The sequence below is a fragment of the Sturnus vulgaris genome, chromosome 5, assembly GCF_052056855.1.
Source record: "Sturnus vulgaris isolate bStuVul1 chromosome 5, bStuVul1.hap1, whole genome shotgun sequence".
Taxonomy (NCBI): Eukaryota; Metazoa; Chordata; class Aves; order Passeriformes; family Sturnidae; genus Sturnus; species Sturnus vulgaris.
Window position 1 is genome coordinate 62,570,531 of NC_142247.1, and position 13,276 is coordinate 62,583,806.

The 13,276-nt window shown below is 37.1% G+C and overlaps 1 protein-coding gene across 2 annotated transcripts; it reads left to right on the forward strand.

Annotated features, from left to right (window-relative positions):
* The first annotated feature begins 3 nt into the window (after window positions 1-3).
* LOC106848786 (uncharacterized) lies at window positions 4-13,192 on the forward strand. Of its 2 annotated transcripts, XM_088165853.1 has the most exons (3): window positions 4-782; window positions 7,998-8,146; window positions 8,264-13,192. In XM_088165853.1, the coding sequence occupies exon 1, from the start codon at window positions 103-105 to the stop codon at window positions 673-675; it is 573 nt and encodes a 190-aa protein (XP_088021979.1). In that variant the 5' UTR covers window positions 4-102; the 3' UTR covers window positions 676-782; window positions 7,998-8,146; window positions 8,264-13,192. The 2 variants fall into 2 exon arrangements, with proteins under 2 accessions (XP_088021979.1, XP_088021978.1); XM_088165852.1 differs by lacking the exon at window positions 7,998-8,146 and having other exon boundaries at window positions 4-1,475.
* Window positions 13,193-13,276: the final 84 nt, after the last annotated feature.

Sequence of the window (13,276 nt, forward strand, 5' to 3'; positions counted from 1 at the left end):
CGTCGCCCGCGGAAGCCACCGCCCCATCCGGCGCGGCTCGGCCGCGGCTCTGCCCTTCCCTCGGGCACTGGACGCGGGGGCAGCGCCCGAGGTGCCGCAGGGATGCCGAGCCCAAAGTTCCGTGTGCGGGGCACGGGGGAGGCCCCGCCGCTGCGTGACAACGATGTGATGCAGTTTCTGTTTTACAGGAAGGAATCACCCGCGCTGCCGGGCCAGCCTGATCCCTCAGCGCGTTCCCAAACAGGCTTCCCGCTCGGGGAGCCTCTGGCGGGAAGGGCGGTCCTACGCCATGGCAGCCCCTGGCGGGGGCACATCATCCCCAAAGTGGGGCACCCCCATCTCCGCCGGCCCTGGCCCTCCGCCATCCGCTGGGTACCCAGGCAGCCTGGTGCCACTGGAGCCGGTGGGATCACAAACTCCCCGGTAACACCTATGGCAGGGAGCCATCCGCCACCCTCCCCCACGAAGGGTCCCCCTCAGCAGAGCTCTGGCCCCGCCTCGTTGTCCCCTGAGCGCTCGCCGAGGCATCTCCTACCCCTCCCGCTGCTCTCTGCTCGCCTGGGACATGATTTTGTTCTGCTCGTTTTGTCACTAGAATGCTTCAAACGATTTATGAAAACTTTAAGAATAGAAACGAGATGGAACAAAGCAATTCTGCTTTATAATCTGTGTTAAAATGAGGATTGAAATGAAGACGAACCCGGTGAACTTCACTGGCACTTCCCCTGATATGTTTAACTTCGTCAGTGTTAATTACAGAAGAACCTCTAGATTCCAGCCAGGTAATGCCTTCCTCATGAGTGCAGTGGGTGCAATCCATGTTTTCTAATGGCATGTCAGTCGTAAAGATGATGAAATAGAGAAATTGAGAATTAAAAATCAAGCATCAAGAAATGCTTTAACTAAAAGGGGACTAACAAAACTGTATTGTTTGCTATAATTCACGGTGCTTACAAGAACAGGAGGAGAGCAAGGCTACAAGGCGGGGTCAAGGGCTAGAATGTGCAAACAAGATGCAAAGACAAAACCACCACAGGATAAGGGGGTCCTCAGACCCCTGAGACCAGGAAAACTGGTATCAAAGTCCGGAAAATAACCGAAAAACTAAAAAGAAAGCATGCGTAAGGAAGCAAAGTGAAAAGTTCAAACTTAGAGGAAGACTATTTACTTCATCCCAAAGACCCTCAGACGACCACCAGAGCAACCTAAAAGGAACAATGCACAGTTGCAAAGAGGCGTGAAACTAATTTCAATATGAAGCGAGAATAGGTGATGAATCTGTATGTAGCAAATTATGATGTCCTAGTTTGTAGAGAATAAAAGGAGAGGCGCAGGTCGCCAAAGGTGTGCATGTTTTTGGAGGAACTATTCCCCATGCACCTCAGCGCCGAATAAATACGTACCTACTCTTATAACTTACTTTGTGGGCTACAGAAAGTTTTTCCGTGCTTCAATGACGCTGGATCATGCTTCAGGTACGGGTGGATTAGGTATTCTTGTTGGCACAGGAGTAAATAGACTTCCACAAAATGTCAGAGTAAAACTGGCACAGCATGATGGACTGGGGGAAAACAGGGTTGGTAGGTTTGCCCTTAGAATTTTTAAGGTGATTCTTTGTGTTTCTATATTTTCCTTCCTGTTTGTCACGTTCACCTCTGCTTGTAACCAAATCTGCAGCAGCTGTTTTTCAGTTTCCTTTAAACAAAAAAAGGCACAATGCACAAATGCAAGTTTAAGAGATATCCTGATATATTCAAGCTGCCAAAATAGACCCCATTTGCAATCAGCTATTACAGCCAGGATTTCCATGGAAATACTAATAAAGAAATCTTGAGCCAATTGCAATAATTACAGAGCAGTGCTGCCGTGTAGACTAAGTACTTCTCCTGGGAGACTGTCTCTAGATCATTCTTTGCTTCCTAAGCAAAGAAAAACAAAATACAAGATGTATCAGCATGAGGTGTATTTCCTGATTCAGCACTTAAAAACCAGCCCGTATCTACCTTCCCAAGCAAAAGTTACAGCATTATAGCTGTAACAGCATTATAGCAGCAGTGATATTAAGTTAATGAATTAAAATGAAAGAATTAAAGATTAAAGGAAGACATTTTTAAAAGAACCAGTAAAAACTTACCCTGTGTAAGATATTTTTGTCCTTGTTTTTCTTGTTTCTTAGAGGATGTTGCTTGCTGATATCTAGCCATGTTTCTTATTTAATTTGGTTATATTTTAATTTCTTTATGAAGTTATGGGATACTTGGTGTGAAAATAAATTAGATTATACTGGTCTTTTTATTAAGGAACATCAAAGCTAAGATGAGACCTTTGAACATTTATACACATAGTCGCAAAGTTAAGGATGTAGAGTTCTAAAATGGCCATTTGTCTGAGTGTTTTTATGATGAGGTTGTGGTTTGGACATGGTCCAAACAAGTTGAAGTCCAAATATTGTCCAAATAATTTAGGATTCTCTGCTGCATCTGAAAATTTCCTTCCTGTCTGATTTCTCTCTGTTCTTATCCAGATTTACTTTTAAACAGTATTCATTAAAAGTCAGGCAAACTGTAATCCTGCAAAAACTCTTGTGTGTGACAACTTCACTGTAGTCAGTAGCTGTATTCTTACAATGTTAGAATTAAATATGGATGAAGAGCTGGCCTAAGATTTTTCTGCCCTGGGACCCAAATTAATTTTTCCATGAAGGTAAATGGCTAAAATGGTATTAAGAAGAATGGGTGAAAACATTGGTGACAGACTCTTTCAGATTGCTGAGAAACTTGTAGAAGTGTAAGAGAAACAACCAGACTTTTACAGACCTAATTGCTTGACATAATTGACACAATTGTTTCCAAAGCATTACTGAAGAGTACTTGAATAAGGATCACAAGCTGAGGTGTTACAACTCCTTCCTTTTTTGAATTAATATTCTCAAATGTTAAACAAAGGCACTGCATTCCTATATATCATTGGATAGATTGGATTTCTTGTGTTGGAGAATTTTCAGAATACCACAGGAGAAGAAGTTGTCTGTTTCTTTGAAAAAGGGAGATGAAAAGGCAAACAGTACTTGAAATAAAATATGGCAGTCACATACTGGTTTATCCAGCAGAGGGAGTAGCTTACCAATGTTGGGAATGACTTTGGGAATCTTCCCATAGGAAAACTTGTGATGAAAACCATTTATTATTTAAAATATTGCATGGCATGAATTACAATTATAAGTGATGCATTTATATCTTTTTAACATAGTCAACGGTCAGCTACACCTTGCAAATTACATTTCTGTTAAGACGATTGAAAAGATGCTAAGGTTGGAATTGTTGTGCTGATTGGTGTTGTATCTAAACTGAAGACAGGTATCTAAACTGAAGACATTGGCCTTTAATTTTGTCTTCACCTTTTCATATTGGTCTTGACTTAGATTCATGGAAATACAGAATAGTTTGGGTTGGAAGGAACCTTCAAAGAACATTTAGTGGAACCACCCTGCTGTGAGCAGGGACACCTTTCACTCGATCTGCTTGCTCAAAATACTGTCCAGCCTGACTTTGAACACTTACAATAATGAGGCATCCCAAAAACTTCTGTTCAATTACCTTCAGGGATCTCTTCCAATTTCCATTAATGTCTGATTCTGTTTCTACACAGTGTACTGATTAGAGCATGGCAAGCCTGTCGAGCCATTCCCTCTACCTGCCTGCCTTGCTCTCTGCCTCTGCAGGGCGAGGGGCAGCTTGGCCTTTTTTGGTGCCTTTTTTGCCTCTGTGCCATGCATGGCTTTTGTCTACAGTATAGGTTTGATTTAGAACCTTCCTCTTTTTCTTTGTCCTCCCACCATGCTTCCTGAAAATGATTCAAGCACAAGCTCCACATTAGTTTAATAACAGCAAGAGGCCATGTCTTGAAAGGAAGGTAGTATTGCATGCCATGTTTTGACATTTTTACCAGGCAAAGAACTTCTTGTTTATCATTTCCAATAAATATTCACTTAAATAACTGCAGTTTGCCTATATACTTTAATATACTTTGAATGTTCTTGCTGTATCTGAGCTCAAAGTCCAAAAGTAAATGATCTGTGTCCTTTAGCTGAAGATAGCTAAAGGACAAATGAGAAAAAGTGCTTCATTGGTTATTGTGCATTGTTACTAAAAGATAATGTAAAATTGTATAAAACAATCCTGAAAAGCAAATAATTTTTAGCTGCATTATGTTTTCATTATTGGTTACAGGATCTGTTTTTGTCCAGCTTCCCATTCAACATACTCTACCTCACAGTATTAAACTTGTTTTAGATTCCGTTTCTTATTTAGTAAATAAAATTATCCAATCTTATATATATTCTTTCTTTAATGCAAATTAAAAGCAATTAAATTCTTAGTACCAATTGCTAAAGAAATGTCACTTATTTTACTATCCTCAGTAAAATACTAAGTACTGAGTAAACTCAGTACTTAGAAGTCTTGCAATGGAATTATGCTGATACATGCAATATTACCTTTAAAAATTGAATGAAAGGGAACTGATAAAAAGAAATGCCTCTATTTTGCCTTACTTTAAAAGATTCTGGTAAACTGTTGTTTATTTTAACATCTTCATAACTAGATGCTGCTTTGCTGTAAATACAAGGACTTAATTTGCAGTTTCATTTTGCAGGTGCTGCTTTGTGGTGCATTTATTGCTCATCCAAAAGACTCACCTACATTTTTAGATGAAAAGCTCAGAGAAGTAATGGCAAAGAGATTAGATATTTTCCTATGATACATACTGAATTATTGTCTGTGTATGTGTGCTATGTAGTTCATAGTATTGCACTTGGACTTTTAAAACATGCTAACGGTACAGCATTTACTATGTAGTCTGCAATTTAAATGATAATATTGCTTTTTGAAAATATTGATGGCATATGATATTGCAAAAACAGTAAGACGATATCTCTAAAACATAGAGTATGTTTTATTTTTATATCTATAGATTTGGGGGTGTTGGGGTTTTTGTTTGTGGGTTTTTTGTCTACAGAATATTTAATGAACGTAGCCTCCACTTAATGCTCCTCTTTGTTTAGTTGATACGTGAAACCTTTACTTTTGTGATAGTCAAAACTGAGGTGATGTTAAGTGTTTTAACTGCACTGCTGTCCACGGTACATTTACCTATATGAACCAGGGATGTGGCCTTCAAGCACTCCATCATTAAGTGAGGTATTTCACATTTTTTTGGTTCTCTGTGTATTCTTTCACTCTTTCAAATGAAGACAGCACAGTATGAGATAAAAAAATAAGGATTTAATTTTGTTTATACTGGAATCTTAGAAAACAATGTGGTATTTCTGTTCTCTGCAATTTTCTGGTTGAAGTTTTCAATGAAACTTTCAATGAAGTATTCACATCCCACAGGATGTGAATAATAAATCCTAAATCTTTGTGTCCACTCACTCAACAATTGAGTCAGTAAATTGGCATGCAGTGTGACAGGATTATTCTCTTGATTATCTCTGTATAACTGTACTCAATTTTGTCTTCTGTTAGTACATCTGTCCTGAGTTCAGAGCAATTACATTTCAGCTGTTTCCTCTTTTGCTAACTATTCAATTAGTATTCAGATCAGTCCAAAAGTGGAATGCTTGATTTATACTGTACATATATACAAACACAAACTTGTTGCAGTCAAATCCTCTCATAGATATTCATAGGAGTAAGAGCAATACATGAGATAAACCCCAGTATTTTATGAGGCCCATTGCTTTTTGAACTTTCAAAGGATCATATTTTGTTTTACCGTAATATTTTTAGCCCATAGTCTTACACAGTTTTGGTTTCGTAGAAATTCAGACAGGTTTATGAAAATAATTAGAATCATGTGGTAAATGGCTGACATAACAATGGGTCATGACACAATTTTTGCAAAGAATAACTAAAATATTTAGTATGTCAGATAGCTGAATACAGCTGATCAATAAAAAAGTGGATATGAGGGATAAAAGCCTGTTATCAGTTACTGAGCTTTTCTTCAAGCACACAAACTAGTTTTGGTTTTTATGCTAATTTAACTTTTTCTTCTCTGTGTAAAAAAAGTAGTGTTATTTGGTAGTGAAGTACTTCTAACTATACACAGAAAATTATACTTGAATATCAATCACTTCAACTTAGATCCTTTAATTTGCAACAATCAACATGGAAAAGACAATTTTTTTGTGTGACTCAAAACATTTCTAAAACAGCACTGCTTTTGTGTACTGTCATAAATTATTTTTTAGATTACTAAAGAACTGTGTGCAAAAGAGTGGGACTTTTATGGCAGAAACTTAATGAAGCTTTATTTTGGGTAATTATGTGTATTTTACCCATACTTCAGGAACATCATAGGAAAAATCTTTTACCAAAGCAGTATTTATGTTGTTCCTTTGTGTGAGGAACAAGTTTTCATTTTAACACAACAACATAAAGAGGATTACAAACTTAGATTTGGTATTCATTTTCTCTGATGTTATTCTATGTTAAAACTTGTCAGTTCTAACTTTACTCCTGTTCCAAACTTGACATTTCTGTACTTTAATCAGGTTTATTTGTGGAGAAAGGTGGTGGTATACCCAGAAATAAAAGGGCAATTTCCATTTAGGTCTGAAAATAAACAATCTGTGTTCTCTTATGCTCTTTCTTTGGTTTTCTATGTTAGGGATTAGGAAGATCATACTTTACATTATCTGAGTTTTCCTGTGAAAAATGGGGATTACACCTAGAAAAGTTTTAAAATATGATAATCTCAATAAATAAACACATCCAGGTGTGGCTATTTTGTTTTGAAAAGCATACAGTGCTCATTATATAGGAGGTACAACTGTGCTAGGAACACTGGTGTAAATCCTTACTAAGAACCACAGAACGACAGAATTGGCAGGTAGGTGAATGTTTTCAAGCTGTGCTGTGCTTAACCTTGGTGCAGATTTGTCCAGGGTGTTTTTAGTCATTTTAAATATCACAGGTGTTGGAGGCACACCAATCTCAGCAGGCAGTATATTCCAGTACTTCATAATCCTTTCTACTACAAATATTTTCCTAATACAGTAGCCCTTCTTGCCAAAAAAAAAAACCAACAAAAAAACACACAACCAAATTAAAAAACCAAACAAACAAACAAAAAAAAACCCCCACCAAACCGATCACCTTCTTTTCTAAAATCTCAAAATCCTATATAATAAGGGCATGGAAAATTATTCATTTTTCTTTCAGTGTAGCTTTTCTAAGATAGTCTCAGCTAAGACTTTTGTTAATTACCACAGACATTGGACTGGAACAGAACATGTTCCATTTATAATTTCTCCCAAGTATATGTTTTGGGTTTTTTTAATATGAAGTGAGGGAGATTTTGGAAAATGAATGTAGCCATGGAAATTCATTCATCGAGTCTGATACAGAGAAATAGTGTATTTTAATATATCAGAGATATATGAGTCATTTGAAATACATTTTTGTTCTGAATCTAATTATTTCTTATTGCTTAGCCTGGAAGGAAAATGGGACTTCTACCAAAGGTTAAAATTGGTAAGATATAAATTGAATTTGCATTCTGTTATATTGGGGGTTTTTGTATTGCCAAGGAAACATGAATAGCACTTAAGTAAATGCATGTATCTAGCACTTTTGAATTATTTTTTATAAACACTCAAATGTCCTCCAATAAATACAGATCTGTACTTTAGTGAAGTACAGATGACAGTAGCAGGACTTTATGGTGGTGGAAGCAAGCAAATTTTCATTGCTTGATACTTCAGAAAATTAAAAACAAGTAGAAATTTTATTTAAATGAGTGGATGAATTGCTACTGAAAAATATCATCAATGTGTATTTTATTGAAACTATAAATAATAAGCATCAGTTCTATTCAGAAGTTAATATTGTTGAGCTTGACTGCTTTGAATTTTACCGCAAATTGCAGAGTTTTGTGGATTTTACTTCAGGTCAGAAACTGTATTAAATTACTCATTTTGTTTTACATTACAGAGGATAGATAAAATATAATTTGCTGAAAAGGAATGAGAAAAAAGCCAGTGGAAGATGGCTCTAGGATAAGTCCATTATAATGTCCAAATATTAAAAATTGTTATACAGAAGTGGAACATGTGGGTGCAGACTGACAAGGAAAAAGACATGTAAGTCTAGGTAGCTGGTCTGCATAAGACAAAAAATACGTAATAGATAATCGAAAATTATGCTGCATGAATTGAATGTTCTTGGGTCCAACAATTTATCTAGCTGTCTTTTTGCAGGATGCCATCCACTGGTTGGGCTGTGACAACTTGATGCCATGAGTGCCTGGAGAGGCAGGTCCCTGTGTTCTTTGCTACGACAGATGGTGCTGGTACTCTTCTCTCAAGACTGAGCAGTGATGCTGGTTGGGAGGTGTTAGGGAAATGGAGTTTATGTCAGAATTATGGGGTGGATACAGTTGGGATGCTTTTCTGGGAGCTGAAGAGTGCAATGATAGGATTAAAACAGGAAGGATCACAGACTTGGAGTCTTAGCTTTAGATTAGATGAAATGCATGATGAGAGGTGAGGATGGAGGGAAAATCAAACTAAGAAAGTCAGAAGACAAATTAGTATCTTAAAACACTTCCAATTTTAGTCTGACCAGATTGGGCTGGCTAAAGATGTCCTGTTTCTGGAACGTATCACAGCATTCTCAGAGAATAATAGTCTCAAATTCTGTCCATTCTTAATAGCAGTTGCACTGACTGGTTTGACTTCCATAATTAGGTTAGAGTGCATATAACTGAGTCATTTTTTTATTGTGTATATTTATATTGTGTACACTTTTGTAGACATTTTGGGTCAACTAAGTCACTTAAAAACACATTTCTGGTATAATTCAACATGCCCTGGGATGTGTGCTGGGAGCTAGGGCTGTGAAACTTTGGGACAAGCTACAGAATAATGCCTTTATTTATGTGTAAAGTGCAGAGGGAACAAAAATGATTACAGAAAAGCAGGAAGCCTACTGAAATGCTTCCATTTTGTATTTAAAAGATTGCAGCTCCCTTGATTCAGATTGGAAATCTGTGTGGTTGTCACCTGGTTTCTTTTTCTTGAGCTGTCACTGTTTTATTCAGTATGGGAAATACAGAAAGAGCTCTTCTGTTTAGAAGAGAGACCAGAGGTTTGCTGTAGCTGAGTGCCTGACCATTTGCTGCAGAAAGGCAGAGCTTTCTCTTTTTGTTTCTTCCTCTGTGAATCCTCATGTTCTCTTTTTGGTGGATCTAGAATGTAGATACCGTTTCCTTCAACAGGAGGTCCTTACTGGGTGTTGTCTCCTCCAGGCCAAATATGTGTTTGCTCTGAGCATTCACAGACAGTGGAAAATAAGGCATGCCTGGACTTTTCAAAGTCCTGGAGCTTGTGATTAGTGGCCTTTATTGTCTCTGGCACTGTAGATGATGTCTGGTGATGGATCATTTCAAAATTACAAGGTATTTAGTAAATATAATTTTTAGCACACTACCATTTATTGCAGATTTCTGTTCTGCTCCTGTGCCAAAAAAATTATATGAGTTTTTTACTTATGGCTGGACAAGATCTGCCCTCAGGGCCAGCTTGAAACCATTTGCTTTGTAAATTACAGCTTCCTAAAAAAGGTCAGTGGTACCACAGTACCCTGATATTGAATTATTGACAGAAAATGATTGCTGTGTTTTAAATGTGGCTGCTGTGGTCTTGATACTGACTTTTAAATTAGGTAGAGTTTTGAAGTTAAGGAAATGATCCATATGTCCAAATTAAACAGATTTTTGGTTAGAGAAGGCCATGATGGATCCAACTATATTTATCATGGATGCAGGTCTTTGAAGAGATGCACAAGAAGAATTTGCTATCGAAAAAGGCCTACACATTTCTATACCTTAAAAAATCATTGTAAGCCCCAAATACAATCTGAACCAGCTAAATATCTTTAAATGACCATGGCTTTTGCAAGTTCCAAAAATTCTCTGGTAAGAACATAAAGCAAGAAAACCTGGAAGAAGATTACATGAAGTGAACAGAGACAGCTTGTTGAACAGCAGCATACTTTGAGGAGAAGGCATATTACCTGAAAGTATTACCTAAGCAATTAAATGCTAATGGGAAAAGACACATTATTAGTAATTTTCCTACAGATTTTTCCATTTCTAGCTGATGAAATTATAGTCTATGGAAAGTTGTGTAGCTAATATGGAAATACGCTTCTATAAACCACAGTGGCATCTTCGCTGTGTTTTCATGCTGGCATCTTACTATTAGCTTACATACCTTAAATTCAAAGTTCTTTGGAAATGTGTAAGAAAAAATTCTCTTCAGTGACAGGATATGGGATAAAACTAGAAAGTGTTTTTGTATTTTTGCTATCAGCAATTGCCATATCAAGTTTAAACTGTTGCCATTAGTATATTATTGGGCAGTTATAAAAGTAATTACATTAGAAGCAGAAAATTTTTCGTATATGAAAGTTGCTTTAGGAGAAGTGATGAGGGCTGTTATTAACTGTGTTTCTTTCTTGTTTCTTCTTCATACTTAGAATTGCAGATTTGAAGTGTTGCATATCAGATATTTCAGCAGGTGATGGTGTAATTCAGTACTGTAAATGGTTATGGATATGTGACATTTTAGCATGTTAACATGTAGAAAATATTATGCAGCAGTGATGTCCATGTGTGTTATGTTTGAACCATTGAGGTTGCTGTTCTTTTTACTGGCCTAACTTTAAAGCATCAGTAAATACTACCTTTCTAGGAGCCCCCGAGCCTTCTCCAAATGAACAGTCACAGGTCTCAGCCTTACTAAGAGGGAATATGCTCCAATTCCTTAGCCATCTTTTTGCCCATTTTTGGACTCTCTCCAACGTGTCCATGTCTCTCATGTACTGGGAAGCTCAGAACTGGACACAGTACTCCAGGTGTGGCCTCACTAGTGCTGAAGGGAAAAATCACTTCTCTGGATCTCTTGGAGACACTCCTGATGCAGCCCAGGATACCACCCATCTTTGTGCCAAGGGCACATCACAGGCTCAGGTTCAACCTGGTGTTTAGCAGGATCTCCATGTCCTTTTCTGACAGCCTATTTCCAAGCTGGGCTGCCCTCAACGTATTCTGGTGCCTTGAGATGCCAGATGTCTCCCCAGATGTCAGATTTTGCATTTCTTGAGCTACATGGAGTTCCTGTCAGCCCCTTTCTCCAGCTTTCTAAGGTCCCTCTGGATGGCAGCAAGACCCTCTGGTCTATCAGACACTGCTCCCAGTTCATCTGCACACTTGCTGAGAGTACAGTCTGTCTCATTGTCCAGGTCATTAATGAAGACATTAAAAAGGACTTGCCCCAGTACTGGCCCCTGGGCTATACTGTTAGTTACTGGCCTCCAACAAGAGGCTCTCTGACAGAAAAAAACCCCAAACCAAAAAATAACAACAACAAGCAAGCTAACCCCACCCCCCCAAAACTAACCATGGTCCTAGATATTAATGTGGTGTTCACAAATAATCTGTTACTATACTATAAATAATCAGCTTCTATTGCCAAATCGAAGTCCTTCTAGATATAAAAAAAGCATCTTCGTTCTTCCTGATTCTATGCATGTAAGTACATGTGACTGAGGGTTTGGAGGTTAATTCCCTTTGTGATATTTTCAATAGTTCCAGGTCAGTAATATTTTTCTCAACATGGTTGTATGCTCCACCAAGCAGAGAATCGGGCAGAAAAACTGAAAGCCTTTATGATCAGTGTGAGAGGTTTAGTCCTAGTGGGAAAGTGTACTTGATTTGTTAGGAATCACCTGCATCCCAACTGTTGTTCATCTATTTTATCTTGAAGAGTCTGAAAACATCTTGGAAGAGTTTTCATGAGAAAAATCTCCTCTGATACAACTAGGCAAGATCCCAAAGAACATTTTTGATTCCTGGCACAGTATTTCTGAAGCAAGAGAATGTTACTGATTGACTCTTTTCTAGCCTACACTTTAATTGAATTCAAATGCATAAAAATAAAGGAAATTTTTTAAATCTTCACATTTAAAAAGTGGTTTTTTATGTTTTGAGGCTATAATGCGTGTATTATTTAATTAGATAATACATGATTGAAATTGTTGATGCAGCCTATAGCAATTTGAGTGATTTCTTTTGTGTTAGAAAATGATTGTGTAATTATGGGTGAGACCAATTTAGTCTCTAGACTGGTGATGAAAAAGAACAACTGGCTAAGAATAAAAAGTATTTTGGTCATGGTTTTGGCTTTTATATCACAGGATAAAATAACATTCTCAATGATTCCAGCATACAAATTGTTTAGTGACAGAATTTAATCCAGTATCATAATGAATTTTGAGAATTAATAAAGTAGCAAGCCAAAATAAACCATACATCGCCACATCACCTCCTTTATGAGTGTTGTACTTAAAAATGTTAAATCTGTCTGTGATTGTTTTTTCCTCGTGTATTTGGGTACAAAACTAAAATCATTATGTTTTCTGTATTAAGTAAAGAACAGTTGTGATAGAATTACATCTTGTATACAGCCTTTTCTGTCATGTTAACTGATTCATATCTAGTGTTGATTGTATCAGTTGGAGTATCAGTATGTTGATTGCCACCAATTTTCATTTATCATACGTATCAAAGACACTAAATTCAATCATTGTCTCTACAAACCTTGCATTTTCCATTTTTGTTGATAATTAATGTTTTCTGTAGGCTCGAAATCAAACATTAGGTCTATTTACATCTACTGAGTGCTATTTTGAACTAATTATGATGAATCATATATGAGAGTCTACAGGGGCTTTTAGAAAACATTGATTTATAAAGCTGTTTCTTCTAGTTTTGAAGATACACAGTATTTCTTTTTAAGCATGAAACATTTAAATCAGTTTGCTATTGGTATTTAGATTAACTACATATGTTTCTATGTTGAAAGTCACTGGCTATATTTATCATATAGCCTACTTGTGCCATTCTTTTGAAGCTCTTGTGGATGGTTTAATGTTGCTACAAAACGATCTTATTTTAAAGACTGAAAATCATATTGCGATTCTTTTCCTTTGACATTTTTTCAGCTGACAAACTGAGTTGAACTGTCTGTTCAATTACAGGCTACAGATGTGATGAACCTTTCCATTCGAACTTATCCGAGCTACAGTTCTGACCTCATCTTTCCAAATAAATCCAAGATTACACAGATTTTGGCAACATGCTTTTATTGTTAATGTTAAAAAAGCAATTATATGAACTGTGGGTTAGGTCTGTTCATCTGACTAAACAT

What these genes read in the sequence shown, in the direction of transcription:
- LOC106848786 (XM_088165852.1), top strand. Translation starts at nt 103, where the DNA reads ATGCCGAGCCCAAAGTTCCGTGTGCGGGGCACGGGGGAGGCCCCGCCG.